At 34.4% G+C, this 21,336-nt stretch overlaps 16 protein-coding genes and 4 pseudogenes across 20 annotated transcripts, besides 2 other annotated features; 6 read left to right on the top strand and 14 right to left on the bottom strand.

Annotated features, from left to right (window-relative positions):
• Positions 1–19: part of a terminal%2Cinverted (terminal inverted repeat of Maverick-1B transposon ID:TVAGG3_0293390) that runs on past the window's edge.
• Positions 1–21,336: part of a mobile genetic element that runs on past both edges of the window.
• TVAGG3_0293600 (repellent protein 1 family) lies at positions 287–727 on the bottom strand (the record flags this gene model as incomplete). The annotated part of the gene is made up of 1 exon (XM_051229186.1): positions 287–727. The coding sequence occupies one exon, from the start codon at positions 725–727 to the stop codon at positions 287–289; it is 441 nt and encodes a 146-aa protein (XP_051098916.1).
• TVAGG3_0293590 (uncharacterized protein) lies at positions 758–1,060 on the bottom strand (the record flags this gene model as incomplete). Its single annotated transcript, XM_051229185.1, has 1 exon — positions 758–1,060. The coding sequence occupies one exon, from the start codon at positions 1,058–1,060 to the stop codon at positions 758–760; it is 303 nt and encodes a 100-aa protein (XP_051098915.1).
• On the bottom strand, positions 1,346–2,098 carry TVAGG3_0293580 (uncharacterized protein; the record flags this gene model as incomplete). The annotated part of the gene is made up of 1 exon (XM_051229184.1): positions 1,346–2,098. A coding segment is annotated over one exon (753 nt), but the record flags the coding sequence as incomplete, so codon positions are not given.
• TVAGG3_0293570 (uncharacterized protein) lies at positions 2,837–3,097 on the top strand (the record flags this gene model as incomplete). Its single annotated transcript, XM_051229183.1, has 1 exon — positions 2,837–3,097. The coding sequence occupies one exon, from the start codon at positions 2,837–2,839 to the stop codon at positions 3,095–3,097; it is 261 nt and encodes an 86-aa protein (XP_051098913.1).
• On the top strand, positions 3,122–3,974 carry TVAGG3_0293560 (annotated as a pseudogene). Its single transcript has one exon. A coding segment is annotated over exon 1 (853 nt).
• On the bottom strand, positions 4,076–5,036 carry TVAGG3_0293550 (organellar and viral DNA polymerase type B; the record flags this gene model as incomplete). The annotated part of the gene is made up of 1 exon (XM_051229182.1): positions 4,076–5,036. A coding segment is annotated over one exon (961 nt), but the record flags the coding sequence as incomplete, so codon positions are not given.
• Positions 6,348–7,637, bottom strand: TVAGG3_0293540 (annotated as a pseudogene). The gene has a single exon. A coding segment is annotated over exon 1 (1,290 nt).
• On the top strand, positions 7,970–8,443 carry TVAGG3_0293530 (uncharacterized protein; the record flags this gene model as incomplete). Its single annotated transcript, XM_051229181.1, has 1 exon — positions 7,970–8,443. The coding sequence occupies one exon, from the start codon at positions 7,970–7,972 to the stop codon at positions 8,441–8,443; it is 474 nt and encodes a 157-aa protein (XP_051098911.1).
• On the bottom strand, positions 8,785–9,643 carry TVAGG3_0293520 (annotated as a pseudogene). Its single transcript has one exon. A coding segment is annotated over exon 1 (859 nt).
• TVAGG3_0293510 (uncharacterized protein) lies at positions 9,751–10,125 on the top strand (the record flags this gene model as incomplete). Its single annotated transcript, XM_001292464.1, has 1 exon — positions 9,751–10,125. The coding sequence occupies one exon, from the start codon at positions 9,751–9,753 to the stop codon at positions 10,123–10,125; it is 375 nt and encodes a 124-aa protein (XP_001292465.1).
• On the bottom strand, positions 10,399–10,950 carry TVAGG3_0293500 (uncharacterized protein; the record flags this gene model as incomplete). Its single annotated transcript, XM_051229180.1, has 1 exon — positions 10,399–10,950. The coding sequence occupies one exon, from the start codon at positions 10,948–10,950 to the stop codon at positions 10,399–10,401; it is 552 nt and encodes a 183-aa protein (XP_051098910.1).
• TVAGG3_0293490 (organellar and viral DNA polymerase type B) lies at positions 11,204–12,068 on the bottom strand (the record flags this gene model as incomplete). The annotated part of the gene is made up of 1 exon (XM_051229179.1): positions 11,204–12,068. A coding segment is annotated over one exon (865 nt), but the record flags the coding sequence as incomplete, so codon positions are not given.
• On the bottom strand, positions 12,263–12,928 carry TVAGG3_0293480 (uncharacterized protein; the record flags this gene model as incomplete). Its single annotated transcript, XM_051229178.1, has 1 exon — positions 12,263–12,928. One exon carries the CDS (start codon positions 12,926–12,928, stop codon positions 12,263–12,265), a length of 666 nt encoding a protein of 221 aa, XP_051098908.1.
• TVAGG3_0293470 (integrase core domain containing protein family) lies at positions 13,443–14,181 on the bottom strand (the record flags this gene model as incomplete). The annotated part of the gene is made up of 1 exon (XM_051229177.1): positions 13,443–14,181. A coding segment is annotated over one exon (739 nt), but the record flags the coding sequence as incomplete, so codon positions are not given.
• TVAGG3_0293460 (ATP binding) lies at positions 14,201–14,872 on the bottom strand (the record flags this gene model as incomplete). The annotated part of the gene is made up of 1 exon (XM_051229176.1): positions 14,201–14,872. The coding sequence occupies one exon, from the start codon at positions 14,870–14,872 to the stop codon at positions 14,201–14,203; it is 672 nt and encodes a 223-aa protein (XP_051098906.1).
• Positions 15,341–16,328, bottom strand: TVAGG3_0293450 (organellar and viral DNA polymerase type B; the record flags this gene model as incomplete). The annotated part of the gene is made up of 1 exon (XM_051229175.1): positions 15,341–16,328. A coding segment is annotated over one exon (988 nt), but the record flags the coding sequence as incomplete, so codon positions are not given.
• TVAGG3_0293440 lies at positions 18,364–18,894 on the bottom strand (annotated as a pseudogene). Its single transcript has one exon. A coding segment is annotated over exon 1 (531 nt).
• Positions 18,920–19,321, top strand: TVAGG3_0293430 (uncharacterized protein; the record flags this gene model as incomplete). Its single annotated transcript, XM_051229174.1, has 1 exon — positions 18,920–19,321. One exon carries the CDS (start codon positions 18,920–18,922, stop codon positions 19,319–19,321), a length of 402 nt encoding a protein of 133 aa, XP_051098904.1.
• On the bottom strand, positions 19,385–20,172 carry TVAGG3_0293420 (protein of unknown function, DUF4106 family; the record flags this gene model as incomplete). The annotated part of the gene is made up of 1 exon (XM_051229173.1): positions 19,385–20,172. A coding segment is annotated over one exon (788 nt), but the record flags the coding sequence as incomplete, so codon positions are not given.
• TVAGG3_0293410 (uncharacterized protein) lies at positions 20,408–21,103 on the top strand (the record flags this gene model as incomplete). Its single annotated transcript, XM_001296329.2, has 1 exon — positions 20,408–21,103. A coding segment is annotated over one exon (696 nt), but the record flags the coding sequence as incomplete, so codon positions are not given.

Raw genomic sequence — 21,336 nt, 5'->3', positions numbered from 1 at the left:
CTTTATAACTCTCTTCCTTTCTCCAACTCTTCTAACTTCTTCCTAAGTTCAGCAATGTTGTCCTCATGAAGTTTAATCTTCCTAATATACCTTCTCTATCTAATGGTTGCTTTATCTTTCTAAACTGAACTCTACCATCCTTCATAGTATGAATGTAAAAACCTTCCGGAATAGTTCCTGATTTAATGTATTCTACCAAAAACTTTTGTTTCATTGCTTCAGTGACTTTATTTGTCATTTCAATCAAATAAAAATTTTAATATTAAATAAAAATAACGTTATTTTTTCAGTAAGGAAACGCAGGAGTTTTACGATTTATTTGAGGAGTAGGTTCTGGTTTAAATGTTGGAGTCGGTTTAGGAGTTGACTTTTGAACAGGAGTTTGTACTTCCATAGGTTCAGGAGTCATTGAAGGTTTTGCTTGTGAAGGTGTCGGAGTTTGTTTAACTTCAGCTACTTCAGTATTATTTACAACATTTGCTTTATTTCTTTTCAACATCATAACTGCTCCTGCTGTAGCTAGCAAACCTAGTGGGAGACCATATTTTATATAAGGACTTGACCAAATGCTATTTTTGACAGGAGCTGGTGGAACACCTAACCTTGGTGAGACTGCTCTTTGCCATTGTGCAGCTCGTAAGAAATATTCAATAGGTGCTCCATAATCGTTTGGTAAAGTTTGTTTCATAGATGGTGAAGGTTCACGAGAGCTTGATGAAGAACTCATTTATAAGCTTTAAAAATAAACGTTCATCCTTTATTCCTCACTGTCGTCCGTAGCTAAGTTATAGTCATCTAATCTTATTATTGGGATTCCATTAGCACGCACCTGAATGGCAAAGCAACAATCCCTCATAAATCCAATAAGTGGCTTTGGTACATTTTCAGTTGCTAGTTCAATAGGTCCTTTAACAGACAATTTGTATGTTATTGGAGCAGTAGATGTTTGACCTTGCTGGAAGCAAAAGTCCACTTCTGTTGGAAAACCACATAAGAAATGTGTGTTGTCATAACTATCCCATTTATGTTCCACACTACCATCATCCACCAATGACCTCATAACATCTTCATTAAATCCTATCATATCATTGTTTGTATTGCAAGCGTTCGCAACCATTTCATAAAATACAGGTCCATATGATTTTTCGGGTTCTGCAGGCATATTTCCATAAGCTCCCATGGAAAGCTGAAGATATTTAAACTTAGGGTTCTCAAAATTAACATAATAGTTGTCTTTCTTTCTAAATAGTGCCCAAATACTTTTAACATTAATAGGCGTATAAGCTGCTGTAAATGTTGCACTTGAACTATCTGTATTCTTTGAGAATGAACCGTCCATAGGAATCCAATCCATAACTTTAACAGGAAAACATAAAGCCTCGTTTGTATAATGTTCTACAAGTTCTGTATAAATGTTAGGGTCTAAAGAGAATGACTTTGGATGAATGAAACATTCATTAAAATCCATCTTTGTTCGAAATAGTTGCTGGGTTACAGTTGTAATAGTAACTGTTCCACTAGCTTCTACTGCCTTCGTTATCATAGTGAATGGTTCATTCCATGGAACAAATTTATTTGTCGGTGGATTTGAATCTGAAGCAAATGCAACTTTAAGAGTTGGATTGAAAGCAATGATATCATTTACAGATATAGATGTGCATTGTAAGGCGTCGCTACTGAACTTTACTTTAAGCTGAATGTTTCCTGCAAAAGCTGGAATAAATCGAATAGCTTCTAATGGAAGGAATCTTCTAACAGGAATTCTTAAACGAAGCTTAAAATCAAATGATTTTCCTGCTGTAATTGGACCACTAACAATTTGTCCTGTTCTGCATGTTCCCGAATGACTCCATACATCTTCATGTCGAGTCTTTGAGAAAACATCTACTTTCTTTATTTGTTCGGTAGTTTGTGAGTTTGAAGTTATATATGCTTCTTCTCTTGCGTTGTCTTGAGAATATACGATACGACCATTTGCAAGGATTTGATATCCAGCAACTGCATAGAAAGCGTCATCGAAACCAATCCAAAATCCTGGTGGGTTTGTTTTATTGGAACCTGAACCAATTTCTTTATCTACAATAAATTGACCTTCCATTTTATACGTAATGAATGTATTGTAAAGGTCCAACATATTTTCACCAGGAGGTGAGAGATTGAATGTTACCCATGTGTTATCTTTAGCAGTTCCAGGTTGTGATGGAATCTTTGCGTCAGAATATTTTCTATTAGTGTCACCAATTTGAACTGCATTGTCTATGATATCGAAATATGAGCGAATCTGATGAATATGCTCTGCTGGAGTAAATTCGTTTAACTGTTCGTTCTGCATGTATTTACTTCGGATAAAAATATCTATTTACTTCATTATTCTCACTCTTCTTCTTGGCATTCGTGGTGGAAGTTGTTTCTTGACATTTTCAATGAACTGTACATTCTCTTTTGTCTCAACTTCTTTCACTGGCGGGTCAGGGTTCTTTGACTCGGTTTGTTTTCAATGAAATTCACAAACTTTGCAATAAGCTCTTGGTTCGTTATTGAAAGTACATCTGGCTTCTTTTCTTCTTGTTCTATTGACTTTTCAGTTTGAATAGAAGGCTTAATGGGCTTCGTGGACTTCACCCTTGCCATACACCTTAATGTTGTCGCTTTCTGCATTCGCTAATGGAACCTTTCTTTTTCTTACGTATATTTTACCATCTTTACTCTGACTTACGTAATAGAAAGGATGTTGTATTCCTCTGGCGTCATTTAATATAATAGACTCTCGCTCTGATTTTGACAAGCTCATTTTACATCGGTTAAAGTTTTAATTTTGTTTTTTATCTGCAGTCAAATGACTCAGACAAGCCCTACGGACAAGACCCAAGGGGTCATAGATGTTGAAGCATTGAAGAAAGAAATTCGTGAGCAAATTTTATCCGAACTGAAGGAACAAAAACAAGAACAAAAGCCAGAGAGACCAAAGAGAAAACTTAGTGAAAAACAACTTGCTGCATTAGCTGCTGGAAGACAAAAGAACCCACGTTTGCTGGCGAAGAAAGCTAGAGAAGAAGCTGAAGCAAAAGCTAAAGAAGCTGAAGCAAAGAAAGAGTAAATGGTTTATTTTTATCCGAATTAAATGTATAGACAAATACCTTTATCTGTTGCGTTCAGTAGTGAAAACCCTGACGTCAAAATAAAGGGGAACAGAGTAACGTTTAAGTTTCCAACAGACTGGATTGTGAACATAAATGAAGAGAAGTACATTGGCATAACATCTATGTATATAACACGTGCTTTCAGAAAGGTTGACTTTATACTTCAAGTCGAGATAGAAAATGACGAACAGTCTTTAAGCGCCCAAAACATTCACATATACAAATACTTTAAAGACGATACAACATTGTTGCAATGTATGATTTCATTTAATGAGATGTTCGAGAAAAAGTTCAACATTGAAGTACAAACTTTACAGCCTTTACGTGAGTTTCTTGCACAACTGAAGGAAGAAGGTAGTCGGCCACAACTTATAGACTTTCATTATGAATTTAATGAAAATGAAGATGGAACTCATGACTGTCAATTCATTGTATTCTCACCATTCAATGAAGTCGCTAAAAGAAAAAAATCCATTACGTATAAGATTTCAAATCTCTGAACCAAATGATGACTTCAAAAATGTTTTCAATTATTATGCAATGCTTCCGAGGAAAAATGAATTTTCAAAGATTGTAACACCTGGCATTTGGGATAGAAAGCAAGCTATATTATATTCAAACTTAAGTAAGGGAGTTGAAAATGAGTTCATTGGTCATACAAGAACTTCACCACTGCCAAATCCTAAGTATTACAAGCTTACTGGCTTCAATCGTGAGTTTTGGATAGACATGTTCTCCACTCATGACCATAAAGCACCTGTTTTGCTACCTCCAGACCATAAGGACTGTCTCTACATTGAAGCACAACTCTTAAACTCTACCATCGCAGTATTGTAAATGACCTCATGGGCTTCGCCCTTGCCGCTAGCGGCTTATTTTTATCACGAATGACCTCATTGCTGACAAAAATAAATGACCTCAGAACTTCAACTTACGAATAAAGCTTGTTTTAGTCGTTATTGAGAAGTTAAACTTCTCGTCAAATGCAGGTGTAGCAGACTTACATAAGTCAAATCCAATCTCTTGACCGTCATAAAGTGCTTTGTAAAGTTTCATTAAACTGAACTCAGAGTCTTTGTCAAATTTTCCTTGCGGAACCATTAAACCTTTATCTTCATCATAGAAACACTGAACAGAGTCAGGAAACATTTCATTAGCGGTTAAAGCAATAACATCTTGCTTCACGCCTTTCATTCTGCAGTGAAATGCAACTTCATTTAAATCATTCGTGAGTAAGTCTATGTAAGTCTTCTTTCCACAAAATATTGACTTGTATGCTAAACTTTGTTTTCCAGGTGTGATTTCTGCAAAGTCGCTATGAAATTGACCAAGGTTTTTACCAATGAGAACTCTTCCATAACGTTTCTCAAACTCTTCAGCTAAACGAGGGATATCTTCATTGTAGAGATGCATACTGTCGGTATCGCTATAAAAGATGTCCATTCCTAAGTCCTCAGCAGTACAGAATACTTCACACATTATTCTCTTCGACATAGACAGAATGTTAACACCAAGTGGACAGAAGTTAAAGTGTCTGCAAATACTTTTCGTTAGCTTGAAAATAGTTTTATCTGAACCATCCAAACCTTCGAACTTCACTATATGGTTGTAGTTTCTGATGGCATATCTTATAGCATCTTTGTCATTTACTATGGTTATTTTTGACTCAATAGGAGATAGAATAGTTTTGCCATAAATACTGTTCAGAATGAGCTTTATATTTTCTTGCAAAGGATTTCCTTCTTTCTTATACTTTAACCTTAACTCAAACAACTTCTTTACTTCATCTCTTATTCTAATATCTCTGTTTCCATCGTAATAGTATCCTTGCAACACTTCACATTTGACACCTTGATATTTTATGAGGTCTTGTAATGTTATATGGTCAACATACATTAAACAGCAAGTGTTTGAACTTCTGGGAACATTAAGTTCTGGATTTAGTTCAGGGTCACAAACTATTAAAGGAAAGTGTCTATGTATTCCAATCTCTGTTATCTTAATGAGAACAAAGAAGCCAGACATAAACTTTTCACCAATGGGTTCCTTTTGGTCGTCATCAAATAAATGTCTCATGAGATACTCTGTGCTTAACATTTCTTTCTTCATAACCTTTGGAATACCTTCTAAAGTATAAAGTCTTGCTATAGCGGATGGATATAATGAAACAGCGTCGAAATCAGCAATGAGTTTCTTTTCGCTCTTTTGTTTAATGTTATCTGACAACATACATCTTCCACCTTGAATGCATCTCGAAATAAATTCTCTTGGTTTATTTGAGAGGTCATATAAATTTCCATTCGGGAAGTACACTCTGTTCTCAAACAATTTGTTAGCAATAGAACAAAATACTAACGTAGTCATAAACGTTTAAATCAAATTCTTTCAATATGTCATTGCGGAACTTAACAAAACCTTCTCTTAAAATTCTTACATCTTGTTTGCAATAAAATGTGCTATACTTTTCTAAGTCGAAGTGGTTCTCATCTATTCTGCAACCTTTGATGGAATCTATGTTCTTCATGAACGTATCTGCATCCTTGACAAACTTACATGCTTCAGAAATGACACCAGTTCTGTTGTCATTTGCTAACAAAACACTGCTGTAGTAGTTATATGGAAATACTTCTTTCGGTCCTGTTTGTAAGTTAAACATAGCAGGAAATAGTTTAAGCTTCTTATTTATAACACTGTAAGAGTCTTTTATAATAATTGCCCTTCCTTTATATAAGCCAGTTATTTGCATTGTTCGTGAACCTTTAATGATGGGAGTTCCTTTCACTTCTGTCATGTGTCTTAAGATGAAGTTTATATCATAACTGAGGTTATGGAAATATATTAAACTCTTGTCAGGAAGTCGTTCCAAAAATTCTGTTGCACAGTTCTGACCCCAAATGCTTTCACTCACTGAACCATCTTCATTGTCGTAACATATGTTAAAAGCTTTATGAAAGCCATCGGTACTACACTCAAAGTCAGCAAAGAAAACGTGCTCAGGAATGAACTTGCACTTATTTTTATTTACTTCTTTTGACTCTGCTTTCTTCTTCAGTTGTACACAATACTTTGGAGCATATGTCAAATCTTTAAATGGTGCAAGGTTCTGTTTATATAAGTCAGTCGTATATGTGAAAAGTTCTCCATAAGAAATAGGTTCGAAATATTTGCACTCCCACAATGTTTTCATAACATCCCATAGCGGGTTGTTCTATCATAACGAACTACATATTTGTTCTCTCTCTTTGTATATATTTCATCTGTTTCTCAATGTTCATTCCACCACAAGCTTTGAGAATTTCTATATAGTTGCGAATGAAATATGTTGTCATTGGTAATCTTTCGTTTAGCATGTAGTGGTCTTCAACAAGAAGTAAGTCAATAGTTCTAACAGTTTCACATTCTTTTGGTATGTATCTCTTTATTTCATTATGTCTTGAGTCATTGAAAGTAACCAATGGTAACATTAAATGCTATACCTGTTGCGTCAGAAATTTCTTGTACTTTACTTTGAGGAAAGTCTCTAACACGAATGACTTCTCTCATGTGGTCAATAGTCTCTCCATCTACTCCAGCCTGAATGCAAGCATAAACGAAACAATTGTCTTCTGTCATAAGTGTTGCAGTTCTTTTGTTCAGTTCATTGAAGATTTGGTAGCGTTCAAGATTTATAGGTAATGTGCAAAGATACTTCCAGAACTGACCGCTTCTCTTCTTATAAAACTTCTTTTCACCATTATCTTTCCAAAAGCTTTCTATAAGTGCTGGGTTTCCTGTTTGCTTAAGAGCTTCCAAAATGGCTTTCTGGTCATTTGTCAGTGTGCTTTCATCTCTATATGGTCTCTTTTTTGGTTTGCCTTTCTTTACATCTGACATCGTTAAGCCTTCATATTCTGTTAAATCATACATCTTTATTTCGGTAAGATTCTTTATGTTTGTCAAGAAGAAGTCATAGTGCATTTCAACAATACCTGCAGCATTTGCTTCTATCTCTGATATAAAGTTCTCCTTCAAGAGCTGATGTAGTAATGTTTCCAATATTATTGAGGTTTAACGTAGAACATTCATACTTTCCACCAAGTTTATAACATACCATCCATCTCTGTTGTGAGTTTATTTTAATCTTCTCTAAGAGTCTCATGAAAACCTTACCGAAATGTTTGTGTAAGTAGTCTCTGTTTGGTTCATCTAAAGCTTCGATGTTAAAGTCAATGAGTCTATTGCCTGACTTCACATTTCTCTTCCTATTCTCTTCATCTTTCTTTAACCATCTCTCACCTTCTTTTGGTTTGTCGTCAATGGAACGAATGACATCGTTAGCTTTGCGAACTTGTTCTATAGCGCTCTTAAACATCTCTCTTCTCTGTTGTTTCAGTGTGTCGTCTCTTCTTCTTGTTTCACCAACGTTCGCATTTGTTATGTCAAACATTTCTTTGACGAAACATCATGTGAAAGAGCTTTACGAGTATGACCAACGTTCGCATTTGTTATGTCAAACATTTCTCTTCTTACTCATGATATTGAAACGTCTATGATATAAGTCAATAGCAACGTCATTTAAAGGAAAAGTTTTGTTATTAATGTAATCATGAATTCTATCATAACTTATTGCACCATTATAGTCTTAATGAAGTCAGCGAGTGTTTTTTGTTTGTTGCGTAATGCTTTGCAACATCTATGTTAGCTTCTGTAAGAAGTTGTTTTATTTCCGAGTGTTCTAACTTAGACAACTTCCGATACATCTTTAGTAGGAAATAAAAAAATATTTTTGAAAAAATTAGATTAGATTTTTTTTAAGTTATTTTTCAAAATAATTTAATATTTTTATTTTAATGAAACACATGCAAGATTGCAAGTTCTTTTCATACAATGCTCTCGCTAATGCCATCAAGAATGAGTTCAATAATGCTTCAAATGTTAATGTTATCTTTAACAAGAAGTTTGTGAAAGAATCTAAGTTTGGTCAGTATGTCAGACCATTAGCTATCGTCATTGACCGCAAACGTTATACTTCACAAGAGTTAGCAGTAGTTTTGAAACAAAAGAGTTTCTTCGTGAATGTCAAAGATACTCATTATACTGTCATAAAGAACTCTAACATTGACTTCTTCAGTATTGCTATGAATCTTTCCGAACAGAAAGAATATAAGAAGGGTGAAACAAATGTGAAATATTATCCTTCATCTCTGAAGACAATAACGAACAAAGATGTTATACAGAAATTCTTACCAAAGGTTGAAGAAGCTTCAATTGACATTGACGAAGGAAGTGAAATGGTTGAAGAAATTGACCCTGAAGCTATTTAAGCAAAAATATATTTTTGGTTAGTCTTCATATGGATATTTTACAACAATTCCCCAATGTATAAACTTTTCATACGCTTTTTCATAAGCTTTATATACCTTCAGAAATTTTGCATAATCTTTAGAAGCATTTAGATATTGTTTAAATGCTTTGTATGTCTTCATAAATTTTGCATAATCTTTTACATGCTGTTCGTTCTCCTCTTCTGTCATGAGTTCCGAATATTCTAAATTCATGTTCTTTCATATGAGATAAAATTTTATAAAAAAAATAATAAAATTAGCTTAGATTTTCATTCTTCCTCTTTGAAGTTATCGAAATACTCTGTTATTTTTTCCTTTAACAATAGTAAGTCTTCTTTGAATGTAAGTATTGTGCAACCTTTGATGTCATAGTGTGTTTGAGGAAGAGTATTTTTGACAATTTCCTTTATTTGCTCATTCGGTGTCATTGAAATCGGTAAGTTTTCACGATAGAACCAGTTTCTGTCAGATTTGTAAATCTTAGCAAGGTCGTAAAAGCTTTTGTTGTTTCTTCTGACTAAATGCAACATAACCATATCTCTGTCTTCTTCATTTTCCATCTCTTCAGTATAAATCATATACTTATAGTTCTTTTCCTTTCCTTTTGGTACGAACGTGGTATTCTTTTCTGTATGCTTTTGTCTTTGATTCAATGACTTCATCTTTTGCTTGAAGTTTCTTTTCCATCTCTTCACGTTCTTGTCTATGAATTTCGTCAAGAAGTCTGTAAACATGCCAGCATAACGAGGAGAAGCCCACATTGCAACAGCATTTACAAGAAGTCTATGTACATACCAACCTCTTAAATTTATTGGCAAATTTTTACGATTTTCATGTGTTTTATGCAGGCCGATAAAAGTCGGTCTAGAGAAATTTCACTGTTTTCATGAGTTTTAGGCGACCCTGAAGGAAGTCGGTCTCGCTGTTCTTCACTGTTTTCAGAAAAAAGTCGGTCTCGCTGTGCTTCACTCAAAAGTTCTTGTGTGCTTTGGTTTTTGAACCATCGTCTGCGTGTTTAGTGTCTGGAGCAAAACATGCTGTCAAAATACTTTGCATTTGGTACATATCGTCTTTGACCGAACGAATGAGACGGAGTTGTTTGTTAAACTGTATGTACTCGTATTCTTCATTTATTGCTTCATGGACTATAACTGTTGTTGTGTTCTCTGATGTTGTCATTACTGTCTTTACATACAAAATAAAAAAATAAATAAAAATAAAATTAGCGTTATTTTTTCTGAGATAAACACTATTTCTTCACAACATTAAATTTTATCCTGTATGAAATGACTTTAAAAAGATTATTGACTGACTTCGAATACTATCTCATTGACGCACTGACAGACCCTCAAAACTGTGTTGAAAGTTCTTTAAGCTTTAAGATTGAAGGTACGACGCATTTTGTCTTCACTTACGTATTGAAAGAATATGACCGTTATCATAACGAAGTGAATCAAACACTAATAAAATTTGTAGATAAAAAATTGGTTAACAATGAATATTTTAAACGTGAAGACCCAAACACTGCTGGAGATGATGAAGAATACAGACAAGCTATTGAAAAAAATAACGCAAGATTAGATGCAATAGAAAAGAATTTTAATGAATGTCTTACAAACACGTATGAATATCTTATGCGGTGGGAAGCTAGATGGAAATAAATTTACGTCAAATATGCAATTTATAAAATCTTATGTCGACAGGCTACGTAGCACAGTGGTCTAAGGTGGTGTTATGGAGGGGTCAGAGTCTGTGGTTCGAACCGCGACAGCGCCGTATTTTCTTATTTTCTTTGTTTGTCTTGTTTGTCGTGAATAAAAAGTGTCATAAAAGTGCTCTATCTTCCACGGGAATAAATAAAAAATTTACTTTATTTCTTCTTTATTTCTTCTTTATTTCTTTGTTCCCGTGGAAGAAGGGTTTTGCTGTTTTTCTCAGCCGAAATCAATGATTTTTTCATTTTTGGAATCCTTAGCGAATGAGGAATCTTTTCTCTCGTGGAAGCTTTGAACAAAAATATAATTTAGGTGAAGAGGTGAGATCTCACCTAATTTTTCACCCCTTGAACTTTTTATAACATTGGGTAACTTTTTATAACATTCGGTCATAACTTCATCAATTTCATTTAAATCACGATTTAAAAACTCATTGACTTCATCTTCAACCGTGTCATCTTGTAATAAGAATATTTTCTTTAATTTCATGTCAACATCCCGAACAGCACAAAGGATAAAATCATATTCATTTCTTCCGTTAAACATACTTTTTCTTTCTCGTTCATCGTTAAATAAATTATTGAAAATATAAACAGCGGTGTAAAAGTTATGTACTGTGTTAAATGTTGAAGCTTCACCTATTTTAGATTTTAGGATTCTTTTAGTAAGTAAATTGTTATCGTTCTTTCTCTTTTCCTTATCGTTCATGTCGAATCTGTCGAACCACATATCCTGTATTTCATCGAATTTACGAACTATAGAATCCGTCATTTCCCTGGTTAATGAGGGGTAATCATTATTAATTTTTTCATATAATTTGTCCATATGATTTTCATCGACGTTTCCGGAAAGCATTTAATTAAAGCAAAAATAATGTTTAGGTGAAGAGGTGAGATCTCACCTCTTTTTTCACCCCAGTTTTTTCACAAGCGTTTTACATGAATTGTACGATGTATATTTGAAATCCTAAACAATTTCGTAGCTTCTATTTCTTCTGTCAGTATGTCAAAAGTTTTAACAATACCGAAGGTTTCTTTATACTTCTTCTTGACGTCAGATAGAAGGAAATCTTCTGCTGTTGGATAGTTTTTGTTCAGAAATTCTAACATGTTCATTTTATCTTCTGCTGGCTTTTCTGCTTCTTTCTTTAAGTCTGCATAGTCGTTTCTCATTCTTTCTATCTCTTTGACTGAGTAGTTATATTTCCTAATTGCTGCCTTACATTTTGAACATTGCGGGTTCATTTTTGCGTTATACATTGAAATAAAACCAGCTAAAACAACTAAGGCGTCAATGGTTTTCTTCATCTCAAACATAGCGGGTCTTATTTGTTCGTTCCATACTTTGCCTCTTCTATCTTTATCTCTTATTTCCCAAACACATTTTGCAACTAATGAAACAAAGTTATCGTAAGTCTTAAATTCTTCAGATTTATATATGTCAGAAACATTCTTATATACCATGTCGCAATCTTTGTCCATAACCTTATGGTTGCAATGAAAACCAAGGAATTCATAATTTACTTTACGTATGAACTTCTTTATTTCTACTGAATCAGTTGGTTTCACTTCAATTTCGTCGAATTCAGGAATAGTGAGTTTTTGTTGTTGGATTTCAGGCAATTTGGGTAAATGGTCAATAATGTCCTGCATTTCATAAAGATATTCTTCATTTTCTTCATCTTTCGCACTACAGTCTAAATTATTTGTTAAAAGTTCTTGCTTTATCTTCTGGATTTCTGTTTCAAAAGTATATGAAGAAGGAATGAAGCTTTTCATCTCTACTAACATTGACGTAGGATTCATGACTAACGAGTTTGGTGCTGTTGTTGTGGACAGAGTCCCGCCGTTCGCGGCTTGAATTGTTGTTGTGCCGATTGTTGAAATCATATCTTTTATACAAAATAAAAAAATAAAAAAAATAAAACTAACTTTATTTTTTATTTCGGGAAAATTCATGAAAATTCACGAGAAAGCTAAAGCAATCTGAGCCGCTAAGCGGTGAGGGTGAAAAAAGAGGTGAGAAAACAGGTGAGATCTCACCTCTTCACCTAAACATTATTTTTGCCAAATAAATGGTTCATTTACTCACAATATTTTTTTACAAAACGACCCCAAACTTTTAACTTCTTTTCTGCAGCTTCAAATGCTATCTTAGCGAGTTCATATTCTCTAAATTCTCTCTTTAAATCTTCTTGTTCCCATTGGTCTAGTTCGTATGGAGAATCTCTATAACCATAATATATCTCACGTTCATGTTCTAATTGTTTTTCACACATTTTTCCAACTTCTTCTTCGAACAAAGGTTTAGCATTCTCCACTGTATCTTCGAGTTCTTCTTCATCTAACTTCTCATGAACTTTCTTGTCTATGGAGTCCATAATATCTTTGACATAAAATGCATACTTTACAGAGCACCATTCAGCAACAAAATGAACGAGGTCAGCATGTATGTAAATACCTTTGAATTCATTCATAACGCCCTTAGTAAGCTCATAAAATGCTTGTTTTGAGGTTGAGCCACTTTTGGCTCGACCGTATTCTTTCAACCAAAACTCAAGAATTTCCTGCATTTTAGCACTATTGAGAAATCTGTTTAAATGGTTTAACTTTCCTGCTTCTCTTGCCATCTTTGTTGCATTAATGTAACCATCCTTGTCTCTACGTAAGACTTCAATACTGTTATAAGTGCCTTTTGTGAATGTTTCACCATTAGATTTGTTCGTGAATGTTTTTGCTTCGACTGACATTTTGTCTTACATACAAAAAAAAAAATAAAAAAAAATAAAACTAACTTTATTTTTCTTTGTGAAAATTCATGAAAATTCACGGGGTGAAAAAAGAGGTGAAAAAACAGGTGAGATCTCACCTCTTCACCTAAAATTATTTTTGTCTGATTTACATCTAATGAAAAAGTTTAGAAGAATTTTCTTATTCTTTCTGGCATATTTTTGTCTTTCCAGTACTCCCGCTCTAATGGTCCCAGATGTGTTGGCTTCGACTCTCTCAAGTTCTTAGATGGTATAACATCTTCAACGCCTCCTTCATATCTTACTTTATAAGTGTCATCGTTTGTGTTATAGCCAAGTATTTCAATAACCACTCCTCGCTTTGCTTCGTCAATGGTTTCAGCAAGTTTGCCATTACTACTTTCGACTAATTTATGTCGAGGATAAAACGCAATAGAGTCGTCGGCAGCTTTTATAAGATATCCATTACCTTGCGTAGAGTCTACGATATAATAATTTCGACTTAACCTTAAACGTTTCTTTGTCAACGGTTTGTCGTCAAGAACTACACGAACTTTTGTACCAGGAATGAGGGTAAATTGTGTTGAATTTCTGATATTTTGTGTTTGGCTTCGTTTCTTTTGTATATACTTTTCTTCTTGTTGTTGTGTCATTGAATTTGGTGTATGTCCTGTTGTAGAATGTGTTGAGGAATTATATACTTCGAGAAAATGTTTCATTGTTTCTTCGGTAAAGTCTCGCTCTTGGTTTAAATCTCTGAGAGTCCTTATGAAGCGGTTTATGATGCCGAGTATGTTATGGTTATGGTCTTCAGTAGTGTAGTGAGTTATGTTATGCTTAATGAGAAATTCTGTGATTTCATTGCTGAGGTATGCACTGTCTTGGTCTGATGTTAAAGTACTTGGGTTATGTTCTGCTACAAACTTTTGTAAAACTCTTAACACTTCACGAGTTCCTTTATTTTTCATTGGATATGCATATGCTTTACGAGTGTTAACATTTATGAAGATGAGGAATGGTTTATGTCCTCCTTTTCTGCTTTGAATGAGAGTGTCAAATTGGTATGCGTCAGGAGTGTTGGAGTAAATTGGTAAAAAGTAGTCGTAAGGGTTTATTTTTGTTTGATGTACAACATTTTTGTCAAAGAACCTTTTCACTTCAGCTCTGTTAGTAAATCCCCGACTCTTTGCAGCTTCATTGAACTTCTTAAATGACCTCCATGGATGTTGTTCGAATACTTCTTTCAAGCTCATTTATGTAAAGTTAAAGAGTTTAACCAACTCGTATCCAAGCGTGCATTGTTATATAAGGAGGCATATAATCTTTTCCATTACCTGCTGGGTCTGTAATACCAGCTACAACATGTGTATGATTTCCTGCAGTTCCACAGAAAATACCTGTGCTTGAATCTACTGGGTCAGTTGAAATATCATATCTATGCATTCCCTGTCTATCCGAACCCGCTGCAAGATTTGTATAACCTCTTTTTGTTATTGAATGTGAATGGTTTCCTTCCACAGATGTTCTTCCACTGAACCTATGCATATGTGAAGGAAGGTTTTCAATACCTATTTTCTTTGAACCTCCCATCTTCATTGACTGCGTATTAGTGTAGAATGGAAAACTGTCAACTATTTCATACCATCTACCACCAAATAAAGTGTTTGGATTTATTGGATTCATAGACGTATAAACAGCTCCTATAGGATATATTAAATCATATATGCTCATAACTCTATAAACATATTCTAAAGAACTTATGTCATTAAATACCATTTGGAATGTATCTCCCGGATGAAATGTTGCATTTGTTCCACTTTTATAATGTAATGTTAGTTCAATAGAATTATCCAAGAAAAATTCAAAAGTATCTGGTTGAAGACCTCTAACAAATTCAAATGGAGTTGCTGGTTCACCATTTATAATTTCTGTTGTAAATGTCATTGTATCTGGTTTCGAAAATTTCTTTGTTAGTTCTGCATCCACATAAGTTTTATCTGCTTTCTTATCTAACATTGTTGGTAGTTCATGTGCTTCAAAGTTTCTGGCATGACTTTCAATTTCAACTCTTATCTAAACTGTTAAGAGTATCTTTTACGCTTGTACTTGGATTTTCTAATGGTGCACTTGAACCAAGGTCAAAGTTCAATATTATGTCGTCTGCTCTAACAGTAGTGAAGGATTTATGTGTATGGTTCTTGTCAGCTTTACTGTCTAATGTAGCTTGAAGTTCATTTATATCGGAGATGTTGTGTTTATGAGATTTCAAAACTTTGTTCGTTGCTTCGAGTTCAACTTTGTCAGCTTTACTTTTAATAGCATCTTCAAACGTTATTTTTGCCTTAACTCTCAAAGTAAATCTTGGTTCAACTAATACACCGTTAACATTGAAAGTAGAGGCATAAATTTCACCGGTATAACCAAATGCTTCTGGTGCTTTAGCTACATCATACTGTACAGTACAGCTTATGTCATAACCTTTAGCACGAATGTATTTATATCTTCTTTCATTAACATTTTTTGTCTTCGCTTCATCACTTCGTGTTAAATATCCATGGTAGTCCGTTATAATCTGTTCGTCTGAAGTTATATAATGAACATGGTTCTTGTCCGCTTTACTATTTAATGTAGCTTGAAGTTCATTTATATCGGAGATGTTGTGTTTATGAGATTTCAAAACTTTGTTCATTGCGTCAAGTTCATTTTTGTCCGCTTTACTATTTAATGTAGCTTGAAGTTCATTTATATCGGAGATATTGTGTTTATGTTCTTTATCTGCTTTTTCGGCTAATTTCTCTTCTATCTCATTTATTTCAAGTTCATGCCTACCACCACCTCCCGAAGAAGTATTTTTCTTCAGCTCTTGAAGAACGTCCACTTCGCCATCTTTGGTGTCAATAATGAGACTTTGTGTTAAAACCTTTCCTGTCTTAATGGATGTTTGTAAAACTTCTTCTTCACCGTGTTCGGGGTCATGGTCGTCATCATATCTTGTGAAATCAGATATGTTGTCATACATTAAACATATCTGTCTCAAAAGTTCTGCTATTTGAAACTGGAACGAAAGATATACAGAACTTTCATCATCTCCTAAAGTCAAGTCTGCTTTCTTAAGTATTTCTTGAATGTATGCAATGAGAACAGAGTACCTTGGAAAATATTCGAACAATATTTCATTAGCTGTTGGTTTTGGTGGTTCTTCTGGAGTTTCTGTTGTTTCAGTTCCTTCTGTAGGTTCTGTTGGAGTTTCTGCATCTCTTGACTTCAATGCTCTTGCTCTCAAAGACCTAAATGTTAGAGCACCGGGTTTTACAAAGGACTTTATAAATGCTTTAATAGTTCCTGGTAAGTTATTGTTAGCATTAAGTAAGTTCCTTATGCTTCCATCATGTACGTCCATAGCACTATGTAAAAAATCTATACTTTTCTTGTAGTCAGCAATAGACTGACTGTGATTTTTTAAAGATTTGTCAATACCTTTAAGCCAATCTTCATGCATGTCTGATACTGAGCCAAGAATATCATTTGCTTCCTTTAGTGTATTTTGTGCTTGTCGTAAAGTATCCAATCCCGTACGTGCATTGTTTGCTATACGTCTTACAGTATCTATTTGACTCCTTGTTTCTTGCATCCAACCAGATAAAGTTTTAATAGTATCCGAACCATTTGAAATGAAGTTCAAAGCATTTTTAACGTCATTTAAAACTTCTTCACCAAGTACCGCCCATATCTTTCCGATTTGGTATTGAAGAACTCCATATGAAGCAGCTGTTAAACCAGTATTTATAAGGTCCCATATCCATGATTTAGCAGTTTTTCCATCCTTTCCATCCTTTCCATCCAAACCGTTTTCGCCTTGAGGTCCTTGTATTCCTTGTATTCCTTGTATTCCTTGTGGTCCTTGAGGTCCGGTGTCACCCTTCTCTCCTTTCAGTTCATCTTTATGTTCGTTATAATATTCTAATGTCATAAGGTGTACATCATTACTGCTACCAGCAACGCCAAGAATTTGTTTCTCATTCATGACTAAATTCTTTAGGCATTTAATGTTGTCGTCAAATCGAAAGCTCTTTAACAATTCAATGAGAACATTTAATACTTTCACTAATGAGGCATCTACTGTAGAATTTATATATTGCACCGTTCCATCATTTATGATAGGAACCTTGCTTGTTGTAATGAATGGGTCATAAGTGTTAAAAGTATCGAAATCAATGACTTTTTTAGTTTTTCCATCGTCAATGACTAAATCATTGCCTTCAATGGTTAAAGTTGAGTTTTCGTTTACTAGTTCATGTGCTCTTCTTGCTTCATTTGTTTCATACGCATATGCAGCAATAGTCATATTTTAATGAGAATAAAATGTTGTTCTATTTGCAAAGTACAGACCCAAACGAATATGGAACAGTAAAGCTTCAAACAAACTTAGGTCTCAGAATGAAGCACTTGCTTTCAGAGTTGTTGACTTCAATACTATCGCAACTTTTGTCATAACAGATGAAACAGATTTCATGGAGTTTGAAATAGATGACAAAAGAAGTTTTATAACATTTCCTAACAGAGCAGAGTATAGAATAGATAAAATTGCTGGAGTCATAGATACTCTCATAAATGAAGAAACTAGAGATGTCGAAGAGGGAACATTGAACTCTCTTCTGAGGGAACATTGAAGTTCAGTAGCAAGAAAGAGTTCAAGATAACACGAATGAGTCATAGAGTTCAACTTCTTTTGGGAGCATACCATATGACATTTCCTTTGAAAAGTGTTGACAAAACGATTGAGATGAAATCTGTTCCATACGTATGTTATGGTAATTGTTTATACATTGAGTCTAAAATAGCTAATGTCACAGGCATTTCAGGAGTTAATAGTAAAGGTTCAGTAGAATATAAATCTTTCTGTTATGCAGTCAATTCAATGTTCATTCCAAACGTTCCTGTCATAGCAACTCATTTAGGTAAATGGGTTCGCATTAGTCCTCATAATTTGAAAGACATGCAATTCAGACTTGTTGACTTTCAAGGAGAGCCTGTAGAACTGAAGGCACCAGTGCGAATGACTGTTGAAGTTGACTTTTTAGAAAATATTAAATGCAACAGCTTACAAGAGAACTCAGAGCTAAAAATATAAAGTATGAATGTTATGTATTAGGTCATGAACTTTGGTTGTTGCTGTTTGATGAAACAAATGAGTTAGTTATGTCAGTCAAGAGAACAGAAAAAGGCGTCAAAGGCGCCGAGCGCAAAGCGCTATATTGTGTTAGTGAAAACTGCACCAAGTCAATAAGATTAGGTTTGCATTATGAAGATGAGTTCGATACTGTTGAAGAAGTTTTGGATAGATATTACAAATTGCTTTAATTTACTAAAACATATTTCAAGCAAAGTTTATAGTTGAAAGTTTTGTATACTCGTTCGAATATTTATACTTAAACTCAACTCCTGTAGTTCCTGGTGTTTCAATGATGCGGATGTTACCTATTTTCATGAATGGTGGCGTTTGACCACAGCATTCGATTTCAGGGTCGAGATAGTCAATGACACATTGTTTCCCTGTTATTCGTGATATAACATTTTCAAGGTCCTCCTTTGTTAGAATTATTTGGTTCTTGCTTATAAGATTTGTCAAAAGCTTCTTATCGTCTTTGAGTAAAATTGTTTGGTATAACTGAAGAAGGTAATGGTCTACGTTATCTGAAGGATTTGTTTGAACATTTGTAAGGGTTGTCGTTGGCTTCTCTTGAAAGAATTTGGTCCAGTGGTGGATACTCTAACTTAACATCTGATGTAGCGTTAGCGTTTGAAGCTGAGTTTAAATTCACGGATTTCAGCTCTGGTTCTGGTTCTTTCAAACACTCTGAACTATAGTTCTTTATGACAATATTGTTTGTCGTTCGTGAGTCAACATTTGATGTTGGTTCAATTGGAACATTAACGGCACCAGCTAAGATGGATTTGCTTCTCATTTCATATAGAATAAAAACCTTTTATATGTATGAAATGAACAATATACTCGACAAGGGTTTGAATGTAAAGCTAACGAATGAAAATATTGTTGAATTCACTGAGACAGGTGCTGTGTATAAAGATGTAGAACTACTGAACAAAAGAGCTAAGGGAAGAAGCAGGAACATGAACAAAGGGTGGAAGCCTATAAAAATTTATGTCAATGATGGCTCAGGAGGTTCAAACATAAAGTATGCAGAAAGTTATAGAGTTTATGCTCTCAAGGGAGAGAAGCCTTCATTTAAGAACAGCTATTCTAACACATATCCTCAAAAGCTAACGGATGGAGAAGTGGATGATATGAATGACAGCAAAAATATTAACAGAAATGGCGACAGAGATGCATGGAATTTGTTTACCATCAGTCAATTGAAGGTTAAACTTTAAAACAATGTTGGTCGTTCCCATGGAATATTTTTGACTTTAATGGTATTAGTCATGATATGAATCTCAAGGTATGAACGAGGAGAGATGAGAGACTTATATGCTTCCCAAATTTCTTCAAAAGGTAATGTTATACCTGACTGTTTCCAAATGAGTTCAATATCATAACGTGAGAAACCTTGAAAGATAACGAAGTCAGTTATGAGACGTTTTATGTTTAAAGCTAAAAACCTCCATGTTTGCATAAGTATTGCTACAGTTAAATGGTAATGTCTGACTTTAGTAATGATATTAGCTAATGGTGAGTCTGGTTTTGACACTAAACCTTTTCCGGCGAAGTCGTCGCAAACGAGCAGAGTGTTTGAAGGATATTTTTTGAAGGGGTATTTTGAAAGTTTTGATAGAATGTAGTTTGTCAGTCGTTTCATATCGTAAACTCCTGAGTACTGACGTAAGTGGTGTTTGTCAATAATTCTTTCCATCTCCTCAGAAGTCTTTTGCATTCCTGACTGTATAAATTCAACGATGGCATAATATTTCCTCTTACGTCGAATGTAACGTTGAAGAAATTCAATGAGTTCACTGTCTGGAACTTTAACGACAGAGGCTTGAACTTTTGACATAAATGTTTTCGCTGTTGAATCCATAGAGTCTGAAGTTGCTGATATAATGATTTGGTCATAGTAAGAGTCGTTTCCTAAACGCTCTGTTATGAGTATATGACGAATTAAATTAAATGTCTTACCTGAACCCATCTTTCCACAATAGAAATAAACGCCATTTGAACAGAACTCATAGTCCTTACTGAAAGGAAGAATGAGAGAAGAGTTAAGTTTGTCTGTAGTTTCATTCATGTCTTCATCTACGTCATGTATTAAATGCTTCATTTTATCTCCATTAAAAATGCAAGTCAGAAATATTCAGAACATAGCACCGAGTCTAACTGACAAGAGTATAAAGATATACTATGAACACGTTATGATGAAACCAACCAAAATTCAAGAAAGTCAGTATACTTATGAATATCCAAGGCACTGGGTAGAGTATGTAGGAGGTGAGAAAGCTATTGAAATCAGACAGGTTCGAAGTATTCCAGCAGGAAGAACAATATTATTGAAGAACTTTAATGTTTTGAGATATAATGATGAAACAAAGAAGCAAGATAGTTTTCCTGTTGCTGTGTATGTGAACCTAGACACAGGAGATGACATGAAAGTTTTTAACACAAAGCTTCAAACGGTAGTGAGAGAACAACTGACTGCGGAAGGACATCCATTACCTTCAGAAGTTACCATAGCATATAATTTTGAAACAAACTCAATAGATTTTAAAGTCATCTCTGCAAAGAAGTCAGGTTTTACATTTAATGAAGCAGATGTATATTCGAATGAAAACTTCAAAGCTATTGCATGGTTAGATAATGACGATTGCTTTAAGAAAATATTTAAATTCAGTGACTCAACGATGTCAATAGATGACCTTCGTGGAATGTTACCATCGACGTTTACAGTTGAAGGTTCAGCAGGATTGCTTACAAGATTGTCAATTGGTGGTATTTGGTCTCGTGAGAACATTGTTATAAAATCCAGTATAAGTGAATTTGCTGAAGAATCTATATTATGTCTTTCAAACTACATGTATTCGCCACCGAAGCATTATAGTATAACAAACTTTGTCAGTAAGTTTAACATAAGACTTGTCGAACCTTCTTCAATGAAAGATGTTGTGCTACCTAAAGATGGAAAGGATGGACTCATTATTGAGATGATTTTAATAGCATATTAAATGAGCTTGTTCTTGAAGGTCATTCATGATGAAATAACTGTTGTAGAAGATGTTAGCAATTGTTCAGACATTTTGAAGCGTATAGATGATATAAGAAATAAGTTAGATAGACCGCAAAGCGGTGAGGGCGAAGCCGTGAGAACGCTTATGTTTCATTGACTTTCTCCAGTAACGAGAACTTTTATGAGATAATATTGAAGAGAGATGATTTTAATATGGTGTAAATGGTAGCT

The sequence above is a fragment of the Trichomonas vaginalis genome, chromosome V, assembly GCF_026262505.1.
Source record: "Trichomonas vaginalis G3 chromosome V, whole genome shotgun sequence".
NCBI classification, from domain to species: Eukaryota; Parabasalia; order Trichomonadida; family Trichomonadidae; genus Trichomonas; species Trichomonas vaginalis.
This window is presented reverse-complemented; position numbering and strand designations above follow the sequence as displayed.